The sequence below is a fragment of the Procambarus clarkii genome, chromosome 82 (genome assembly GCF_040958095.1).
Source record: "Procambarus clarkii isolate CNS0578487 chromosome 82, FALCON_Pclarkii_2.0, whole genome shotgun sequence".
NCBI classification, from domain to species: Eukaryota; Metazoa; Arthropoda; class Malacostraca; order Decapoda; family Cambaridae; genus Procambarus; species Procambarus clarkii.
In genome coordinates, this window is record NC_091231.1 from 8,988,316 (window position 1) to 9,012,046 (window position 23,731).

The window sequence follows — 23,731 nt, forward strand, 5'->3', positions numbered from 1 at the left end:
TACAAGTGAGTTACAAGTTACAAGGGAACAAGTGAGAAGGCGGTGGAGGCCAAAACCGGAATTGCACATTGATTTTAATGTAGATATGTCGTGATTATCATAATATAAAGATGTTAAGGCACGAAAACCTTTTTATTCGTTAAATTGTATAAGGCAATTAAAAGAACCTAACTCACAGCCCATCTGTACAAGTCCCTCAACATGCTAAACATATATACACACTCTACACATTCTCGTGTGCTATCAACATGTACAAAACCCTTGTTTCTAAATGCTAATCTTGATCTGAAACTTTTCCTTCATAGGTGTAATAGAACCCATGAGTACCACACCAGAAATAAATATCTATTTGATATCCCAGAGTCAGGCTAAATCTGTGTAAACACTCCATGCAAATTAAAGGGGCCCACAGTCTTTGAAACTCACTCCCTGATGAATTAAAAAATTGTCCAACTTCTGCCCTGTTCAAAAGTAAAACCAAAAAGTACCTAATGATTTGTGTGTTGTTTGTTATGTCTGTAACGGTTCTATTGTTACGTAAAGTATGGTGACAATAAACACAGACACTAAGATACTATATATATATTTGGTCGAATATACAGAAGTACACAGGTGATACTTTGGTGTGAGTTGAGCGCACTGAGCGTCGGTACAGTATCTCGCAAGTGTCTGCTCTAGACCACACTTGAAAGTAGACTCTGGTTAATGTTTTCTATTCTGCTGCTTATATGCTTGGGCAACACCTCACCGTGTTGCCCGGGCAACGCCTCACCTCATTCATCTCCAAAGGTTGACAGGAATATTAACAATGCATTTGGAGCGAGTATATTATTGGGATAATCTACTCGCTACAGAACTCCCCCTCCCAGGGGATGAAAGGAAAAATACTTGATCAAGGAACTTAGCTGGTCGGTGAATTTGTACGCCCTGCTCGCGTTACATAACCATCAAAGTTAACTTCCTCCTCTTCGCTGATGTCATCTAACTGGGGTCGTAGGGTGGGAGGTCGCACAGGATCGTCCGTCGTCGTAGGATCAGGTTGTGGTGCGGCTGGTAACTGGGGTCGAAAAGTGAACTGCGTAGTCGGCGGATGTGTCTCTGGATTTAGCAGTGTCGCAGACGTTGAGACGAAGCCTGGAGCAGAGCAGAGAGCTGAGTGAGGCCGGAGTCGTGGAGCTCTATGTGGGAGAGCGTGGCGGCTCGATTGAGATTTGTGAGTGTCTAAACTCGGGGAGCGAGAGCGTGGCGGCTCGATGCGGTCGTAGTCTGCTGTCTGCTCTGTGTCGAAGCTGTAGCGTCTTGGGTTGATTAGGACTGTACACGCCGAGTACTACATTGTTGACTGTGGAAATTGTAGTCTGGTACCAAAAGATGTAGGCAGTGTGTGGACAAGCTCGGTGTAGCTTGTCCACAGGAGAGAAGAATGTGCATAATTGTTTCGTCCTTGGGTCGCTGGTGGAGCATTTAGATCCGGGGTGGATGCGCTCGGGCACCAACATTAGGAGGTAATGTAGGCACGTAGTTAGGACAACGAGGTAATCACTGCTAGAGCTGAATTGTCCTGGAGGCGACGAAGAGTCGGAAACGCAAGCTGTAAGTCCTGTACTGCGCAAAGTGCTTGAGTCGGCAGAGTATCAGAATGCAGTGAACGTGTAGATGAATCTGACGAAAGAGCAGCTTTCGTGGGCGCCCCTGTAGAACAAGCAGTGCCCTGGCAGCGACGGAGAGTCGGCAGGACAGGCTGTAGATCCCACATTATGTAGTTTCTGATGAAGCTGCCAGATGAGTGAGTAGTGATCGTGGAGCAGCAAGCCGTAGTAGATGAAAATGCAGAGATGATCGCGATGAAAATCATAGCTGTGGCAAGGGTGTTGGCAACGTTCCACGACAGGTGGCTGCGGTCCACAGCAAGCAGCAGCAGTGGAGGTCCAGTGAGAGTCCATGTTGTAGTCCATCGTGGCTGGGTATCGTCGAAACTCTCTGGGGTCACCAATGTAACGGTTCTATTGTTACGTAAAGTATGGTGACAATAAACACAGACACTAAGATACTATATATATATTTGGTCGAATATACAGAAGTACACAGGTGATACTTTGGTGTGAGTTGAGCGCACTGAGCGTCGGTACAGTATCTCGCAAGTGTCTGCTCTAGACCACACTTGAAAGTAGACTCTGGTTAATGTTTTCTATTCTGCTGCTTATATGCTTGGGCAACACCTCACCGTGTTGCCCGGGCAACGCCTCACCTCATTCATCTCCAAAGGTTGACAGGAATATTAACAATGCATTTGGAGCGAGTATATTATTGGGATAATCTACTCGCTACAAGTCTTAACAAACAACACAGAAATCAACGATAGATACAGCGATAGCAGGCGGCTCGACATCTGCGAGGCACTACACATCAAAACGTCAACACCAGCAATCAACAGCCAATTAATGCACAACTATATTCTACCCACTTCAAGACTCCGTACCAATATAGAAGCATCAAGAGGAAGTATAGGCCAATAGGCCCTTTGCAGTTACTTCCATTCTTCCCTTTCACTTATTCAATTTATACCCCTTGAACCTTGTCCTGTCTTGTGTTGGTCAAAAGTTTGTTCACCTCATCCAAAACTGTTTCAACATATCACCTCACCCAAATGTGAGCATATAAGACAAGCTGTTTAGCGTTAGAATTAGTAAAACTCTGTTAAGTGTTTTCAGGTTACAGTTGTGTGTGTGTACACTAAAGTCTTTGAAAATGTAATACGTTATTATGAAACGCGTTCAAGCGTCGTGTCAGACTAGAAATAAAAATGAATTTTGGCGAATTGATTTTTCAATTACCATCGATAGTAAAAAGAAACATAAGAAATATTGAGAAAATTCGTGTTAGAATTATTAATCTTATTTTTTCGGTCATATTTAGCAACAGTAGTGTTGCCAGATTGGGCTACTTTTGAGAGCCCCGCGCTCCCAAATTTTTAATTTCGCTACTTGCTACTTTTTGGGCTCATTGAAAAGCAAGATGTGCTAATTTGGTCTATTAATGTTAAGAATGTACGATTGCGAGTTACATGAAAGTAACTAAGCTATAAATAATTGTAATTAATAATAATTGTAAATATTAATTATTACTAATTAATATTATTTACTAAATTAGTCCCAATTCAATGCAGAGTTTTCTTCCAAGCACAGAAACTTGTAAATATAAATACAAGATAATAGATAGATCGATAAATAAATAGACAACTTTCAAATATTGCACCAAGTAATGGCGAGAGGAAAAAAAACTAGACAGTATACATTACATTTGAAATTAATAATGGAAGAATGGTAATAAATTGGTGTAAGTTTGTATGTATACCAGACAAAGTCCATTTAATGGCAGAATTTAGCCATTTTGTGTAAAAACTTTTATATCTCATTAATTATAACAGTAATCGAAAAAAGTCATAGTTTGTATATACAAGAGATGAAACAGCGAGCCATGAGCTAGAGCGATGTGCTGAGTCCATAAGGAGGCCGAGCTTCCTGAAATACCTTCCTGTGATTGGCTGTTGCGGGGAATACCAACACTCTTTTATGAATAAAATTTAAACTAAGAAATAGGTCCTTGTGCACAACAACAAGGTTGTTGTGAAAAAGAACAACAATTTCTGTTTTACACCTGACAGAAATCTCCATCTAACTGAATAATTTACTCGAATACGAGGGCAGAGCAGTGTATCATTATTTGTGTGAGGCAACTCCCCCTGATGACGTCACAAGTTAGGTAGCCAGCCCATTTTTATATAAAATCTGTTATATCCTGCAATATTTAATTATCACTTTATTAACACTTTAAATAATTAACACTTCACTTTTTTGGGTAAATTAAAGTTAAAGCAGAATTCCATAAGCAGGACTGGTGGGCTGAACTAAGATGATTTACTAAGTGGATGGCACCTATAGCTGATCCCTTCCTGTGATTGGCTGTTGCGGGGAATGCCAACGCTTATATGAATAAAATGCAAAATAAGAAATACGTCCTTTTGCTCAATAACCTTGTTGTTGTTGTACAAAAGAACAACAATTTCTGTTTTATACAAGACAGAAATTTCCATCTAACTGAATAATGTAGACCAATAAGAGGACGGAGGCATTGTATCGCCGATATTATTTGTGTGAGGCAACACCCACTGATGACGTCACAAGTTAGGTTGCCAGCCCATGTTTCTGTAACACTCGTTACATCCTGCAGTATTTAATTATCACTATATTAATACTTTTAAATACTTAACATTTCACTTTTTAGGTAGATTAAAGTTGAAGCAGAATGTCATAAGCAAGGATGGTGTACTGAATAAAGATGATTTATTAAATGGATGGAGCCTTTAGCTGATCCCTTCCTGTGATTGGCTGTTGTGTGAATGTCAACAAAGAGTTTCTACCAATGATATGCCATTTATTATGCACCCCTATACCATTTGTGGGCGGAGCTTGGAACCTCCTACCCGAGCACAACAACCCACCTTATGGGTTGCTGTTTGGCTATTTATAGTGCGTTGGAAAAAAAAGAGATGGCGTTAGTTGTACTTTGCAGGGTAATTTGTTATAAGTGTAATTTGATGTCAACAGATGGCGTAAGCTGTATCTTATGGCCACTATTGACCAGCTAGTTGATAGTGTTCTCTTCTGCCGACAGATGGCATCAGCTGTATTATTATTACTTCCGAATTCCCTTTAAACACTGATCTACAAATCCCTTGGCTTATGATAAGGTTTTATACCATTTATGATAAGTATTAGATAACTGGAGTTCCGCAATTACTTTTATATATCAACTGTTCAGGATATCATCATATAACGCCTGGTTAGGACATACTGCTCTCGACTGATGAAGATTAAGCCACCCAAGAGGTGGCACGGGCATGAATGTAAATACTGTAAATACTGCTCTTGTAATATTATTCAGGGGGTGGGGGAACTATCAAGTGAAAGCACCAAGCCAATACGACCATGTAGCATTCGGAAGGGATCAGGATACGGATTTGGGATGGAACGGGGGAAAGGAATGGTGCCCAACCTCTTGGGTAGTCGGGGATTGAACGCGGACCTGTAGGAAAGGAGACTGTCGCTCTACCGTCCAGCCCAAGTGGTTAAGCGTAATATTATTAAAACAACAATTTATGCATATAATGACAGCATTTCACACTAAAAATACTTGATATTGAAATTGGGTAGTGAATTCCAATCTAGGAATCTCCCATGACTAAACTGTATTTTTTAATTATTTTTATGTACTTACTACTTATTATTAAATTATTAAGTACTTACTATAATAATTAAATAAATTATTTTATTTAATATTTAAATTAAATTATTAAATAATAGGTAATAATAAAGCATTGTGTAGAGGGGACAGACAGCCAGTGTATATATACATGTTAGGCTTATACCAAAGTCCCACAAAAGTCCCACAAAGGTGCCAAATTAAAGACTGGGTGCTTCCGGGGCGGGCCCAAGGGCTGCTGGCGGCCCTGGCCAGGCTGAACTTCCGCGCCCTTATAATCACCATTGTTTAATAATCTTCACAGGGAGAAACAACTGTAAATATAGGAATAGTTTATTACAACATACACGGTAAAGAAAACAGCTCGGAAACTAAGGAAATAAAGCTGCCGAAAAAAACATTAAAGTCCACTTCAATTTCAAGTATGTTTATTGAGACAATAAAAAAATACATCTCAAAGGGATAGAGTAGCTTAGGCTATTTCTACTCCCCTCTACTTCAAGTCCCTCAAGGGGCACAATTTTTTTGGTGTAAAAAGTCGTAATATGAAAATGAAAATAGGTGCAGAGAGTCAGAATTCGGCTCAAAAATCACGCTCAGGAGTCAAATTTCCGACACTTCAGATATTTGGAAAACTGCAGGGGGGTTTGGGCAAAATATGACCCATCGCCGTTTTCAGTAATTGGCATATTTTCGGTATAAAATGTCGTAATTTGAAAATGAAAATAGGTGCAGAGAGTCAGAATTTGGCTCAAAAATCACGCTCTGGAGTCAAATTTCGGACATTTCAGATATTTTGAAAACTGCAGGGGGGTTTGGGCAAAATATGACCCAACGCCGTTTTCAGTAATTGGCATATTTTCGGTGTAAAAAGTAGTAATTTGAAAATGAAAATAGGTGCAGAGAGTCTGAACAGGGGTGCCAGATTGGGCTACAAGTAGCGAAATGGGCTACTTTTGAGAGCCCCACGCTCCCAAATTTTGTATTTCACTACTTGCGAGTTTTTGGGCTAGTTTAAACGCAAGTTGGGCTAATTTGGGCTATTAATATTAAGAAACTCAATGATGATTATTTATGCTTTAATAATATAATCTGTACAAATCACAGCCGAGTCCAACATCCTGATTAACTAGACCACTTACCGCAGGAGAGCCCTGGTCAGAGACCGGCCCCCGGGGACGTTGATCCTAGGAAGCTTTGAAAGAAAAAGTAACTGCAAGGCAAGGTAATCCTTCCCAGGGGCAATAGATTTCCCAACCTTAATTGTTAATAATACTTCATCCCAAAAGCTATACCTGGTTCCACAGATCTTCATTAAGGGGAGAAAGTTATCTAGCCACTAACAGACAAAACAATTTTACAATCCAGAAAAAGTTTCAAAATGTTCAAGAAAGATGCGATAATTTTTTAATGAAAGCTTGCGAATAGCTTCTTTCTCGTATTCTAAGTAATGTTGAAACTATAAAAAAGGTGAAAAATCTGTTACCTCTATGCCTTAGCTTACATGGCCACCATTTTCGGAACTTCCGGTAGTATTAGCTGACGAATCTAAGCTTAGTGAAATTGAAAGTCAGTGGCGCCTACTGTTAACCATTGACTAGTCCAACATTTGTAAGGGACAAATTCCGACATCTGAATCGTCATTTTAGACCAAGACAATAACTGTCAAGAACACTGCTGGTGATCCCATACTGATTGACCTCGCTGAGTTTGTGTTGAAAATATACAGCTTGCCAATCAGTAATGCCCTGGTTGAACGGATATTTTCTAGAGTAACGTCTGTGAAAACTAAACTGAGAAATCTTGAATGGGAATGGGACTTGAGCTTTTGACATCAGTCGTGAGAATCAAAACATATCTTGAAGAAAATGTAACTTGTTGCTCGTCATTTGAACCACTCATGTCAATGCTTAAATATGAGTCTGCAATATACAAGAACGAGGTTGTGGATGCAGATCAAGATCTTGGTAATCTTCAACTGTAAAGACGTGGAAGGACTTCACACTCATTAAGCTTCAAACAGTAAATATTGGTAAGTTATCCTATTATCATATTGGTTAAATATATATATATATATATATATGCAGAGATAATGTTAATAAAACAATTAAAATCGTTTAATGTACTCTATATATCATAATAGATTACTTTGAAACCCGTATCAGTCACTAAACAAAAAATTGGGCTACTCTTAGTACAAATTCGCTACTTTTAGACCGTCAGCTCGCTAATTTTAGCAATTTGAATCTGGCAACCCTGACCAGTAGTGTCCGGGAGCAGCAGCTGGAGGTGCCCGTGTCTGGAGGTGATGATGGGCCTCAAGCACGGCCTGGTGGCACCTGGGGGCCTCAGGCACCTGCTGGCCCTGGCCGGTGCCTCCAGGATACACTCCTCCGCGTCATCCCACAGCGGGGTCAAGGCAGCAGGTGAGCCATGACCCCATACACGTGGACCCCAGTAGCTGGGGTCTCGCCCAGCATTCTCAACACCTCAAAATGACAATAATGTTATTGTCATTTCATGTCATTGTAGCTCATTTCATTGCCACTAATATAATGTTCTTGGGGAAACCCAAAGGTAAACCATTACCTAAATCCTTTAGGTAAGTGATCCTTTACCTACATTTACTTGAAGCAAGCATTTTTTAGTGGTCCTCACATTTGTCCTGATGATTTTATCTAGCTAGATTTTAATGTTCAGCAGTTTTGGCATTTACGGCTTGGGCGGGTAGGCGGTTCCATGTGTTTATAACCCTATGGGTGAGAAAACCTCTGTACTCAGCCCTACATTGTGGCTTGTTGAGCTTGAAATCATTGCTCCTTGTTTGTATTACATCTGACCTGAAGAAGAAATTGTCTGGATCAACATCCTCAAAGTATTTCAGTATTTTAAAGGTTTAAGTGAGATCAGTGGTGTAGACAGTAATGTAGGGTCTTGGCAATATACTGTAGTTGGGTTTGTTCTTTACTCACAATCAGAAATCTTGGGCTCATATCCCGGGTGGGACAGAAAGGGTTGGGTACGTTTCCTATCGCCTCATACCGCTGTTCACCCAGCAATAAATAGGTACCCGGGAATTAGGCAACTGTTGTGGGGTTGCATCCTGGGAAAGGCCAGTAGTTCGACCTGGGGGGGGGGGGTCCTTGATGTAATTAACAATAATTAATTTTGTCAGGCAGCCTGTGTATGTCCAAATGAACGAAATAAGAATCCAAATGAAAGGGACTTGCCAACATTAATAATAATTTATTGTGTTAGTGTCTTGCTCAAGTTAGGCTCAAATCAAGGTCCCTCCTAGGTCGTACTACCGGCCTTTTCCTGGATGCAAACCCACAGCAGTTTCCTAACACCCTGGGTTACTATTTTCTGCTAGGTGAGGCATTAGGTGAAAGGAAGTGTGCCCAACCATTTCTGTACTATTGGGGATTTCAAACCTACGATTCACGATTGAGAGTTGAGAATGAAGCCAGCTGCACTATTGAGACCCCTAAGTCTGAATGCTTTGTTAATCACTATTTAAGAGGCAGACAGTTTTGTTTTCTGTTTGTTATAGGAAAAAAAAAAGCCTGTATTTTGCTAGGTGCCTTGTAACACTTATCATGAGTTAACCGAACTTAACTGTACCCAACCAAACCTAGCCCAATCTAACCCAACCAAGCCTAATGTGGCCTAACCTAAAGCAGCCTTACCTAATGACATACAGTACAGTACAGTACATGGATTTGACAGTTGGAAAAGAAGTTTTGGTAAAACACCTGTGTATAATTTGACAAAACCTTGTGAATGAACCCTGAAAATATTACTTGAATGTTAGGTATGTTGCAGTTAGGTGAACAGAGGCTTCAAGTGTAGGGACACATGGCGAAGCATTCTGTCCTGTCTGTGAATTGACCTTTGTGCCACATGCCGCCTCTGTTTAAGTGGACTGAATTTCTCCAAAACTGTTCTGCAGCAAAAGAATGTCCATTATATCTGACTTTTAATGTGTTGATATTTTATGACCCAAAATGTTTTTATTAGTGTAAGTAAGAGAATACTTTGTGTACTGTACTTTATATCTAAATCACTTTGAAAAGAAAATTTGTAATAAAGTATTTGGTTGAATTTTAGGTTTTATATATTGGGAGGTAAATGGGCCTGGCTTACTTTTTTAAAGTTTCTTGGGAATTAAACACAAGTTAAGTTAGACATTTATTGATATTATTGATTGAACATGTAGACCAATCCTTTGGGTATATAGGGTAGCAATATAAGTTTTTAGTTCATCATATAGAACAAGGCACAGCTTTCCAAAAGCTTGGACCTTTTACCCCACAATTTTGGGGTAAGTGGGCTGAAATGATTTAATACATAGATATTTAAGGCAAGTAATATGGTACATAATCAGCATACAATCATACCAGTAAATAATTACATATACTGTACTGTACATTACATGAATTCATATGCATACTGTGCTGGTGCTGTAGCTTTCTATATCCTCGCGTGTGGTATATAATGTAGGGGACTGACCAGTGCTGAGAGAGATGTATAAGGAAGTATGAGGAATAGGGGAAAGAGATCATTTTATAAAATGCTTAATCAGGCCTAGTCAGATACTGGGCCATTAGGGAGATTGATTTCTTGAACCAACAAGAGATAGGTGCTGTACCATATAGACCTAGTGACATTTAATAGGATCAGAGATAATAAGTGCTTTCCCTCATTCCCTTAGCTGTTAAACAATATCTAGTATTTATGTACTGTACTTATTTTTATGGACTTTATTTTTCTGTCTTAGAGGATGAAGAGTTCCGAACTTTGGAATTAGTAAAAAAGGGGCCAGACCGACGAACTAGCAGGGTAATGAAGCCACCTAACCTGCTACCACCCAGGTGTGTTAAATGTTAATACGTACACATTTAAGTGTAGAGGTTTGTATAGTATGTATTTTGCTGTGTAGACGGCCAGCAAATGATATCCTCAAGCCCTCAAGGTCAAATCTAAAACATTATTCATATTACCTTATTTCATATTTGAACAGTACAGTTCAGTATATATATGTATATTCTGTAAGGTGTTTGGTCTGTGTAATGTAGGTCAGACTTGAATGTGTTATTTATTTCATATCATGGATGTAATCTAAGAAGCTATTTATTAGTAGAAAGTGGAATTAACAAAGAAAATGCATGCAAGTAGGAGCTACTGATAGTTAAGATTCGGCTACGGTATTGCCAAAAAATTCATGCATCATTCATAAATTTGCAAAACAAATTGCAAAACAAAATTCAAAATTCATGACAGAGGTCCATCTGTCATCCTCACTCTCAGACTCCATAGACATTGAAGTTTGCTCCATTTCCTTGATAAGCAAGAGTACTGGTTCTATAACTGTTAGCACAAGTTCACAACCTCCAGGAGCGCTCATGACACATGTTCGTCTGTCACAGCAGCTGGGATAAAATCTCGTTTCCATAAATATAATATCTACTTTCCAGTAAATTTTCAAATATGTTTTCAGATATAAAAGCCAAAAAGTCGATCAAGATTGGGGAAATGTCTGGCCTGCTGCACGAACCTTTCATCCTGCAACCGTGCCTCTTCCCGTACGCCAAGGTTACCCAGCTTCTTTGAAGCCCACACCAGATAAGTGGGGAAATGCAGAACTTATGAAAATCCCAAATTTTCTTCACTTGACTCCTCCAGTAATTAAACGACAGTGTGAGGCATTGAAAAGTATGTACTGGTTCTACATGTAAATTATTTGCTTTTTATGAATGAATGAATTTTCTCCAGGTAATTAAATAAGAAGGATTAAATAAAATATGAATGACGAAGTTTTGTAATAACGCATTTAGACATATGAAATATTCGCAGGCGCAGGGAGCAATGATAGAATAATAGAGGCGCAGGGAGCAATGGCCTATGAGCACTTTACATTTAAAGTACTGTATGTCATAAATTGCCATCGATGGGGGAAGGACTCATAATGGTAGGCCAATCAAAACTAAACTTTCAAAATAAAAACATAACCCCTGAAGACACACTGGCAGCCAGAGAGAATCATCGGCCCCCCGCGTGTGCAAGCTGCGCCAGCCGCAGTGCACCCTGCCCAGCCAATAACACACTCTACCAGGGGCAAGACAGAAAGCCCAAGACCCCTGACGTACCCCAAAGGACAAGACAACAAGCGACGGAAGTTCTAAAAGAGGAGTGATTCCCGAACGCCCCAGAGAAGATAAGCCTGAAAAGCTTATCTTCTCTGAAAAATAGTACTTACGGAGCACCTAGGGAAGATAACCATAGACACATGCTGCTCTTATACTCTTAAGACACCTGGCTACCACACCCCACACACAGCCACACAGGGCAAAAATCCAAAACAGGTAATCGAGGCCAGGGATGACGTTCGACTGCCAACACATCAGTTCAAGAACAGAGGTCGTGAGCTGCTAGCTCTCCTTCCCTCCGGGGGGGGGTGTCGCTAGCACTAATGAGCAGGAATGACAGGTGCATTAAGTGTTGCTTGTTGGGTTTCTTCCTAGGGGAAGTTATTTTGATCTTTTAGCATATAGATTGCACAGGTTAACCAGACAGTGGTATGTTTTGATTCGCCTACCTTTCTGGGTCCTTCCCCAGTCAATGGCAATTATGACATACTTTAAATGTAAAGTGCTTATAAGCCATTGCTCCCTGCACCTCTTTGAGAGGGGCCAGGTTCTGGCTCGTAGTCCACGGTAGGCAAAAGGACTCCTGTGACTGATGACCCCAAACTAATATAGCACATATCAGTTTGGATAGCTTCAGGGAGCTGACTGAGTTCGCCCAGATAATGGCATTTCATTACATTCAATGCTGATTTTTTTTCTGCAGAATTTTGCACACCTTGGCCATCTGGACTTGATACAGCAACTAAACAAGAGAAGCATTTTCCTGTAACGGTTTCAAAAAGTTCATACCTTCATTCTTCGCCAACTATTAGGGACCAAAAAGCCAGAATAGTCACAATTAAGGTAAGTTAGTCATTGTAAAGTAAAAGATTTTTATAGGCACAAAGTAAAATAATTCTAATCCTATTTAACAGATTTCTTAAATTGCATTCTACTGCTCTGGGAATGCATGTGATCCAGCTGCATTGTCATAGAATCACTGGACAGTCGGGCTGTAATTAGTCTGATGCCACAGGGACAGCTCCGCAGGACTATTTTTAGGGTGTCTGCAGGTCATTGTAAAGAGTCAAATCCTGCTAGATGTATCTTGGAAACCTGTGTTCATAAGCACAAACATTTCTCAGCCCTACAGATGTCATGAAACCATGAAAACCCTCCTCATGGACCCAACCCTGACCTGGCAAGGGGAATAGTATATTTTGATGACCTAGAGGACATGTTCTTTAGCTCTTACCACTTTTTACTTCCTGTATTTGTTTGCTACAGTTAGGAGATTGGCAAATATCTGCTTGTTGTAAATGGGATGACTAAGGAGTTTGACTCTGAAGGCCATCCACATCCTTTTTGCCTTCTGCATTGCCCCTGCTGAGGTAAAGGTTGACTTGACCCTCGGGTGTATTTGGTCTGCTATGTGTGGATCTCTGGCTTTTTTGTAGCTTTTGTTCAAGCATTCTGCTTTTGTGGCTGCTGCTAAATTATGTGATGAGATTCATAACTTTAGGTTCAGAGCTCTTGGGTCCTTGCTTGTGTGAAGGATATGCAAGCTCATACCTCATTTTGGAGGAGGATATCTCTCTACTGGTGAAATCATCTTTTGAGACCATGTATTTCTCAAGTTTGTTCTTCCACGTTCCTTCATCTTTCAAGTGCATGGCCTTCTTTGCCTTTCCTCTGACTGCAAGTGCTAAAAGGCTTGGATCTTCTCATGCACTGGCCAGACATTTTGTGGGTGTGCTCATGTTAGGGAAGGGGTTTGTCTTAAGGCCTAAGACTTGGCCACAGCTGGATAATTTTCCTTTCCTCTCTTTGAGTTGGGTGGAGCTCAGTGCTCCAGAGCAGCAGCCTCTCCTTTCATCACTGGTCTGAGGATGGGTTCTGCTTCTTGGCTTGGCTTGACTTGGTGTTGGATCCCTCTTTAGTCCTGGTAGAGGCGGCCACCCAGTCCTGGTAGAGGCGGCACACCCAGCATGGTGTGAGGGTTCAAACTTATGACCGTTTATGACTATTTGCTTCTACATTTGATGGCACATATGTAGAAGTTGGGGGCATATTATACCACCTTTCTCAGTTTGAGTATGATGACTGCTCTTTTTCTACCTGGCCTGCTGTTCCTGGTGGTGATGCCCATATGTGAGTGTTCATGGCACATGGTGGTACTAGTTTTGTCAGTGGTCATGGTGGAAACAACTGCTTTTATGTCTATAAGCTACTAAATGTGATGAAAATAGTTGTATTTAGATTTGCAGTGATTAGAGTGCTACTGATCATGAATGTTGATCAATGTCTAATGAAAGACATCTGTCTAGGCCGTCCACAGTAGCTTCTCTCCTTCACGATGATGAACTGTTTAAATTTGAACTTGTGAGTGAAGGTTTCACCTTGCCGGGACCCTTATTGTGGCGGAGTGCCACCTGGTGGCGAGGGGCGAGGATGGCAGGTTAGGAGATTTTCAGTAGCGGTTTGTGATTTTTTAGTTTGTTTTGGTATGTTATAGATTCCCAAGCATTTCTTGTGGGTGATATGTTTTGTAATGACTTCATTGTTGTGGGTAGCTTGAAACAATAGTGTTGATGGATGATATTCGCATGCTCCCTGCCCCTTTGAATAGGCAAGACAGAATCATTGGAATGGTACTTGCGGCATGTGGGCAGAGATTGTCATATGAGCCAGGTGTGTTGAATGTGGTTCTATAGTGGCAGCGTAATAAACTGAGGGCAGTTACTCAGCACTGCCCAGAAAGAAGCATTTCATTGTAGCTTCCAAGTTTGTATGACTAGTGATGTTAATGATGAGTTTGGTTTATACAGTAAATGCTACCAATAGATGTAATTTATAAGCCAGAAATATATACTGTATATTGGATAATTACAAATGTTATAAGATTCATTTACAGTCAACCACTTGCATGCCAGCCACAGGTGTCTCAGAATGTTATCAATAACATTTTAATAATTTCTCATTTCATGTCTTTAAAGGCTAATTCTGAAATTGGCCAGTGTACCTGAAAGTGATCCTTTGGGGGTTAGCTTACTATCCAGGATCACACACGTGACTTTTGTATGGATATGGTCTTAAGTTCAGTTTAGAACTGAACTAAATTTCTCAACCCTTGAATGTTTCAGGTATCACTTAGGAGCCTTGATCTTGATGAGCATGGACGTGACAAGTTACTTCGGTTGGTGAAAGATCGATATGATGCTAAAACTGACTGTCTCACCATTGTAGCCGATCGTTGTCCCCTCTCTCAACAGAATTATGACTATTGCTGCTACTTGTTAACTGTTTTATACAATGAATCGATGGTAAGTATTGATTTTGGACATATGTTCGAAGACAATGAAGTAATTGCCATGAATGTAATTATTATTTCCCTAAAGAATGTAATTCCCTAAAGAATGTAAAGAGGAGCTTAAGGTGCTTTTATCTTGTATATTTACAAATCATTTAATCAGAGTCCTTAAATTGTGGAGGACTATGAACTGGTACCAATTTTTAAAATGGGGAGATAGATCACTTGTGTCTGACTGTATTTCAAGCAGCTATGATAGTGGAAAAGATTGTAACATTATATATCTGGACTTTTGTAATGCTTTGGATACTGGTTCATGGACGACATATTAGAAAGGTAGAGGTACATATTGGGGTGTTATCCTAAAATGGATTAGGGCATGGTTATTTGAAAGAAAACAGAGGGTAAGCATAAATGGAATTGGGTCATAGTGGTAAACGATTGCAGGCAATGGTCCCTCTCTTCTTTACCATATACACTGTATAAATTATTTATTTAGACAGAATTGAAAAGCAGCATTCAAATTTTGCACATGGTACAAAAATAGGACAGGAAATAAATTGCAATATGTAAGTGGTTATAAGAGAGGCATAAGGTAAAGAAACTTGGTGTGGTGACAGGAGCAGTATACTGGGCATGGTGGGAGAACTAGGCACAATAAGCTATTGAGTGACACATGAATACCAAACTCTGTCGTCTACAGTAAAGGGAGGGTGTGAGTAGCCAGGGATAAGACCAGTGGCCACCTATTGCAGTTCTCAATGCTGTCCTGGGAATTGTGCAAAATGTCATCCCCCGAGAAAGCCTACGCAAAGCGCTACACAGTACACACTTGACTATTATATTCTGCTATAGCATAGAACCCTAGAGCTACTGTGGATGAGATGCTGGAATTTTGTGGTACTTAATTATATCAGTCTGTGTAGTGTGTATATGGCTAATGGACTACAGCTGTGCCTTTTACATCTGAAACTTTTTTTTTTAGTTTTCTCCAGTGCTTAACATTTTTCTCTTGGTTAATGGTCCCCATACCATCAAAGTAGAAAATGGGATAATACTGACCATAAAATGCTATTACATTTTAAAATGTCAAACTTACCTTGGGATTCTGAGGATCTATGTACCTCCTGCAAAATCTGATCAAATCAAGACTTTGGACAAAGTGATTATGACTAAATGAGAAAACTATATTGTACAGTATTCACTTCTCAATGTATTCTAACCCTGTTTAGTTTGATGTTCATTTTACAGCACTAGTGTATTGCCTTGTGTGATGAGGTGGCAAAATGTTTTGGTAGCTTTAGATGTGCGTAAACTATAGAGGGGGACAAAATTTTAAATTTGCTTTTCTTTAAGACTTTAAATTGTTACCTGTATCATTGTCATATAAGAATAAATATCTCTAATTATTAGTCTTTAAGAAATTAAAAACCATTTTTATTTGTTTATGCATAATTATTATTCAGATTTTTTCTTCAGAAAACAGAGCTGTGGGAACATGAGAAGGAGATAGCTGATCGTGAACGATACATATGGAATGTGAGTCCTTCACACGCAGCTCTTCAAGCAATAGTCGGTGCCAAGGAGGACTCGACATCCGAGGAGGTTATCAAAGAATACGAGACAGCAGTTACAGACTTACACAACGAGGGTGAGTACAGTACCAGTATATCATTAGGCATAAATTTAGATAATATATTTTAGTTTTAATTTGTTTATCCTGCTTTAAAATCATCTTAGTTTTATTCTGGGAAGGGTTGAGGAGCTTTACATAGCCTGTTTTAATCATAATGAACACTTTGTTGGCCTCATTATACTAGTACATTTTAGTTTATACCCATTTTAAAAGGCTCGTGAAACTCTCTTGTCTTCTGTTTTTGTTCTGAAATTCAGCCTTCCTCTTTACAAGCTATGTTAAAATGTACTGTATAATGTTTTAAATCTTATTAGTGTTAACACAAAATATAACATATTATTTGAAATGACTTTGGTTCTCCTGGGGACCTGAAATTGCACCTTTCACTTGCGATAACCGCACATTGAGTTACCCAAAGAGTTGGCAACAAGATACTGATATGCCAGTGGTCAAGATAACAACACACAGTAATGGTCTCTTCTATTTTATCGTAATCTTGTGTTACATGTCGTCGTCCTGCCCAAATGACAGTCGCTAAAGGGAATAGAATGTTACGAAGTCATACACCACATTTATTAAGGCAGTGAAGCAGTGCTACTTTTGAAATGGTGTCAAGAACTAGCCATGCAAGTTATATCATGCTATAATTTGCAAGTTATAGTTATAAAATGCAAGCCATGTGCAGTTGTACTTTATCACAGAATTGCAAAATCAAAGCACACAGCAATGATGTACTGTGTATATCACAGTTCCCTGTAAAAGATAGCACACTGACATGACAATACAATATTTAATCACTCTTGTGTAACTGGTCCACTAACTATGTACCAAGTATGTCAAAATACTCTAGTCTACCCTGAGACAGTAAATCGATACTTAGTACCAGTCAAGTCACATAGATTCCATTCAAATGTGAAATAATTAAAATCACTGAGATAATGTGACACATAACACAGAAGTCACAAATATCCCTAAATGTAGAATGCAATAATTACACACTTAACACGCTGACTGGGAGCCACCACACTGGACTAACAGCTTGTCACTGCCAAACATTAGCTTAGCTACAAGACTTGTCCATTCCAGACACAAGGGAGCCTTACTTAACCAGCCAATCAATTTCTACGAATCCCAGTCCCAGGCAATGGCTTTCACTTCTCAGTGGCTGCACATGGCATATAATGTGCAGGCTAATGATATGCAAAGCGATAATGAAACAGTGGTGCAATCACAATGGTGGGCTGAATATTCATGCATTGCAGCATTGTACACAGTCCGTGACAAACACTACACATTCACTATAGAGTACTTTTCTCTTCTATTTCACTCTCGAGTAACGATAAACTATCTTTGACACTTGCAGCACAATAATACATAGAGTTAAGCTAGCACACAAGTGATTGGCTGTACAAATGATGATTCCACTGATAGCTGATGATTTAAGCAGTCTGTGACTTCTGCAAGACTTTGATCATGTGGGATCTGTAGGCTATGTCCACTATTCACTTCAAGAAAGTTCTTCTATTCAGTCACTAATAATTTTAGCATTCTGCTTAGCCAAGCTGGATACTCACAATTAGTGATAGAAGACTTTTAACTTTGAGTACAGACGTTTGAGTAAGCTGAATTAGGTTTTGTCTCTGACACGGATTCACAATACAGAATGAGGGCAGCATCCCCAGCGTGGATGCTGGGGATGCTGCCGAGAGTGATAAGTGACCTCATCATACCACCAGCCTATCTTCACTACCACCAAACTACCTCGTGCTCTGTACCAATGTTGAATATTGTGTATTCAAATGGCTGTAGTTCTGCTTCTTATAGCATCCATCACACTTGACAAATGATGGCTATCATAGCATCATTTAAATGCTCATATCATTCTCTGTCTGATGATAGTAAACACAACTGTTCTAACTGCATAACAAAACAGTTGAGGACTGTGTACATGCAGTGCAAAGTGATAAAATCAATAGTGGCGATTTCTACTTTTTAATTTCGTTGTACATCGGTATATATACTGTGGTCCTCATTGTTACTACAAGTATTACCAATACAGGAGAATAGGCTGTCATATGACAAGAGCAGTGGGAAGACTGGACACCACGAGCATAGCTCTTGTCTTACAACACTTGGGTAATTACTAGTTGATTAACAGTTGAGAGGTGGGACTAAAGAGCCAAAGCTTGAACCCCACAAGCACAATTGAGTGAGTACACACATACCACGATAAATAACTTGAAACATTTTTTTTTTACCAACAGGTGAAGATGAGCCGACAATCACAAGATACAGAGAATGTGTGCTAAAATTGGTTGGCTTGGCATGAACTCTTTAACAATGTTGAGGGTATCATCATTGTTTGAATTTTTGTGAATAAGCATTAGTCGTCTTGTATAATTATTAAATGTCTTGTGTATATTAGTGTATCAAGAGGAATGACTGTATATTGAAATTCAAATTGTTAATTTATGAGCATAATCATATTGTATAATTTGTTCATTTATTTATAATTTTCTGATCATGTGTAATCAGGATTTTGAAATAAAATAGTAGATGTAAAACAGTTTCATTTACTTCAATCAGAATAGACCCCCATGGGCACCGCCTTGTTACGGGAAGGGTGGCGGGCAGCTCAGCATGGCTTGAGGAGCCCCTCTTCATGCTAAAGACTGGAAGGTACAGTAGTTGAGTAGTGCCTTAAGAGGCCTGTTTTCTGGCCGATAGTATGGCCATTATTGTAATGTGCATATGGATAACTGTGTGTATTTGAGAGGCTTTAGAGTCACCTTGACAGGGCTCTCATGATGCAACCGGCAAAGCTTGATCAGCATCCCATGACTGTTGCTCCACAAAATGTAGAATGTACCAGCACATTTTTAGTTCCAAAACATCCTTAGGTCATTCCATACACTTCTCCCAAGCACACATTTTAAACTCTACGATCTCCCTCAGAGGATTCGAACCCAGGCCACCAGGGATCTCCCCATCAGCAGCACTGGTACTTTGACCACTGCACCAGTTATTGACTATAAATGTTGGTTAGTCATAGAACCTATCTGCACAAGTTCCATGATCAGCAAACACCCAACACTCATGACAGTTTGTGGCCCAAATACCACACTGATAAAATTAAAATGGTTAGTTTTGATGTTACAGTGCTTTTCACTAATGTACCGTTACATAAAATATTAGATTTTCTAAGAGCACAAGAATTAGTAGGTAATTTTATTACTCTGATCCCTAGCAGTTATTCTTGGAATTTATTTTTGTGAAGCAGACACTTATTTTAGTTTTGATGGTGTTTTCAAACAAAAGGTAGAGGTGGCTATAGGCTCTTCCCTTTCTCCTATTCTTATGAATTTATATATATTAAGTTTTTTGAAACAATTAGTACTGTACCCACAGTAGCAATTAATGGAGAAGGTCCTAGAACTTGGTTCAGATATTTTTGCTATATTTGATGATTTCAAGTACAGTATGGTACTGTATATAGATGGGTACTTAAAGGATCTTATTATCCCATATCCGTCCAGTTTACTAGGGAAAAGTAGTTAATAAAGATCCCCTTCCTTAGGGAAGCCCCTTGTGGCTCCCTGAAGCCTACCATCCCCAATGTGGGTGCCATCAGTCGTGGAGTTTTCTAGCCTACCAGGGACCCAGAGCCAGAGCCTGGTCCTCTCAGAGGCACAGGGAACTGTGGCATTTACATAGAAAGTTATTCACTTGTGCCACACCGAGGAAGGCATCCAGAAAATCGAGTCAAAACAAACCACAGCATCCAAGACCTGCCGACTCAAAAATGGTCATAGAACTCTATAAAGTATGTAAACAAATGATTGAAAATGTTGTGAAACTAGCGCCTACTTGTTCTCCCTCATTTTGGGGGAGAAGGGTGGCAGGTCACGGCTCACAGGCCACTCTGTTGGTTCTCCTCTGATGTTTGCCAGGTCTGCCACTCTCTCTGGCCCCAATGTTTTTCTTGGGTTTTCGTTTGGCCCATGCACATTTGTGTGCGTGGGCCAAAGGTTTTGTGCACTTGGAGCTGCCAGTGTTGTTGCTTTCCTTGTGCTGTCAGGGTTTTATTCCTTGGAGTGTTTGGGGGAAGCTCATCTAGATCTCCTCCTCGCTTGTGGTGGCCTTTGCCTTAGGTTGTCAAGTTTTTAGCTTCCACCCGGTTGGAGAGTCTTGATTTGGTGGTATTACACTGGGTTTCTCGCTAGCTGCACTTCAGCTTTCTGAGGTAGGTTTTCCCAGCCGTCTTAGCTAGGCTTGGTCAATTTACATAGCACTTTGAGAGTACCAGCGTAGTGTCCCAGTTCCTGGGTATCCTTTTACTTGAACACTTTACTGTGGGGAGCCCCATAGGCTCCCTGGAGCTGTCGGACAGATATACACTATATTAGTTTGGGGTTTCAGTCAGTGGAGTTCTGCCTACCGGGGACCAAGAGCCAGAACCAGAGAGGTGCAGGGAGCAATGGCCCGAGAAAACCCCTTTGATCAACCCATCAATGAAAACCCCTTTGATGCACCCATCAATGGCAGATATGGGTTATCCCATATCTGCCATTGATGGGGGTTTGGCACCCAGAAAGGTAGGCATCACAAAACAAACCTCACTTGGTAGTTAATGGCTAAAAACCCCCAAGACTGAACAGAGAAACAACTCTCCAAAGAAAAGTCAACAAGCAAAGGTTATCCACTGCTTGTCCACGCAGGAGAGCTGCACCTGGGCAAGTGTAGAAGCCTATCTACACTTGTCCTATTTCCCTGAAAAGGTATTCCTTATTCACATTTCTACCCCTGTCATTCATTGTTCATTCTGAGACCATTGGCAGGTCTGGTGTTACCTGTAACAAACTGCACACTCTTATAGGTAGCCCTTTCCCTTGGCCTTCCTTCTACTACTGTAATCAGCAGTGGGAAATGGCTCTGGTTAAGTTTATGCATTGGCCATACATGCATAACCTAACCATGCATCATATCCATATCCTTGGGCACATGATGGAAAGCTGCCCTACTCCTCCTTGTCTGACCTGCATTGTTCTTTTTATTCATGCATCTCCTTGTAGAATGTCCCGATTTTCAGTATGCTTGTATATGTCTCTTTTCCAAATGTCCCTCAAGGTCATTTGTCTCTTGATAAAATCTTGGGTGAATCCGATACCTTTCATATCAGCCAACATATGTACAGTATATGTACTTTTGTTCTCATATTGGCATCCTAAGTGATATTTAGCATCTTTTGAATATCCAGTAACACTGATGGTGCTACATAGTCTTCCTGGCCTGGTGCCTTCTTTTGATAATTAGTGACTTCAAGGAAAAATATTTTGTCTGTATGCAAATACAATTTATGCAATTACAAAGCTTCACATTAATTTTAGAAAAATATTTTACGTACCTATAAAATTTAGGTTTACAGTACTGCATTCAGAAATAAAACATCTCGACTCATAAATTATTTAAACAATCACCAATGTATGAATTTCACATTTGGATTAAATTTCCATGCTTCATATGCACAATTTGATATAATAGGTTATAAAAAGCTGTAAGCTTTACTTATTCAACCTATAAATATGTTTTAAACAAATGATGGCTGACAAACTAATGCTGGAACACAATTTATTTAAAATATAAAGGAACAGGTGGCATTATCAATTTGCATCGAGCCCAGCCGAGACCATTCCCACAGTTTAACAACTTAGCGAGTGTATACACTTCCAAAATAATATTTTTCTATTTATTAAATTCACAGTTGGAGTGAACAGGGTATGGACATCTTTGATTATTCACACCACCACCATGCCTTCGCTCAGTCAGGATACGTACCCTTTGAGTCTGGCCTGTAATTGGGTGATCTTATGGCTATGAGCAAGTGTCTTTCCCTTGGCTAGGGGGGAACCTCAACAAGCCATGGTCTTGCTGTCTTCTGAAGGGTATATCCATACCCATGTGCAGCAAAATCATTTACCTATGAGACTACCACTCAAGCTAATATTGATTCCCAGGGAGCTACTAAAAGGTTAGAGTTCACATCAGTCTCACCATTGCATTAATATGCAGATAGATCCATGTACAAAACTCATATTTAGTTCTTTTTATAGTGAAATATATAGTTGTATAGTATATTGCAATATGTGAAGTATATAAAAGTATTTACGCATAATTTCTAGAGGGAGCCCTGTGTGGCTCCCTGAAGGTACAATGCTGATATAGTGCTAAACTACTAGGTGCTATCAGTCAGTTTTTAGGCCTATTGGGGACCATGAAACCTGGCCCCTTCTAAAGAGGGACAAACAGAGCAGTGGTACTATGATTGAATTGTCTGAATTTTAATCATGTCCACCATTACCAGGAAAGCCCCCAGAAAATCAGCGAATAAAACAGAGCACTGCTGGTTAGAACGACCAATGCCTCAAAACTGCTAAAAGAACTCTCTCAACACTAAACATTTGATAGAAAATTCATGAAACTAGTGCAAGGTCATTTGCCCCACACCTCTCCTGTAATTTGGGGAAGAGGAGGGAGGCAGACCGAGTCAGCCAGCTGCTCCACTCTGTTCTTTTCTGATGGTAGGCAGTGTTAGATGCTCTATCTTTCTGGCTCCCATGTTCTGCTTCAGGCAAGTGGTGCTTTTTTTTGCCTTTGGCTGTTGCAGTGCATGTTTGTGCTGTGTGAGCCAGAAGGATAGGGTGCTAGGAGATGCATGTGCACAGGGTTTCCTTTCCCCTGAGCTCCCTAGCACTACCAGGGTTCTTTTGCCTGTAGTGAATGGGGGTTCACTACCTTAGAGGGCTTCCTTGCTTGTGGTCGTCCTCACCCTGGGCAAGTCCATCTATTTTTGGCTTTCCAGCTTCCATGAGGTCAGTGATTTTTGGCTGGCGGGGTGCATTGGCATTCACACAACCTAACCAAGGCACACCGAGGTCAGCCTTATCAGCTTCAGGTGAGCTGTGTTGGCCTACTTACACCCATTCCATTGTCCAAGACTGTCCCATTCGCCTTTTGATACAAAGGCTTCCCTTCTTTGGAGACCTCTTTCCTATTCCGGAGTTCTGGCATAGCGATCCCAGTGCCTGGTCTTCCTGCTGTGCCATTCCATATAGACCCCGAAACTCTCATGTTGGTTCGGTGGTCCAATAGATATCCCTGCTGAACCCACTCTCGCCACGTGCAAGTTCGAGGGTTGTACATTGTCTCTGCCATGTGGTGATGCTTATTCCTTCTGCCTCCATGCCGTCTGCTGGGTTGGTGCCTTCAACCCAGAGTCGTGTGGGAATTATGAACCCTTCTGATGACAATTCAGGGCTATCAGGCAGCAACTACTTTACATTGATTGAATGTAATGATTACACAATTCAACATAGCATTATAACAATTTTGAAGTGA

At 40.3% G+C, this 23,731-nt stretch overlaps 1 protein-coding gene across 1 annotated transcript; it reads left to right on the forward strand.

The window, feature by feature from the left end:
- The first annotated feature begins 7,507 nt into the window (after positions 1-7,507).
- mRpS35 (mitochondrial ribosomal protein S35) lies at positions 7,508-18,900 on the forward strand. Its single transcript, XM_045751889.2, has 7 exons — positions 7,508-7,688; positions 10,043-10,136; positions 10,763-10,977; positions 12,115-12,254; positions 14,534-14,713; positions 16,180-16,351; positions 18,601-18,900. The coding sequence occupies exons 1-7, from the start codon at positions 7,571-7,573 to the stop codon at positions 18,663-18,665; spliced, it is 984 nt and encodes a 327-aa protein (XP_045607845.2). The 5' UTR covers positions 7,508-7,570; the 3' UTR covers positions 18,666-18,900.
- Positions 18,901-23,731: the final 4,831 nt, after the last annotated feature.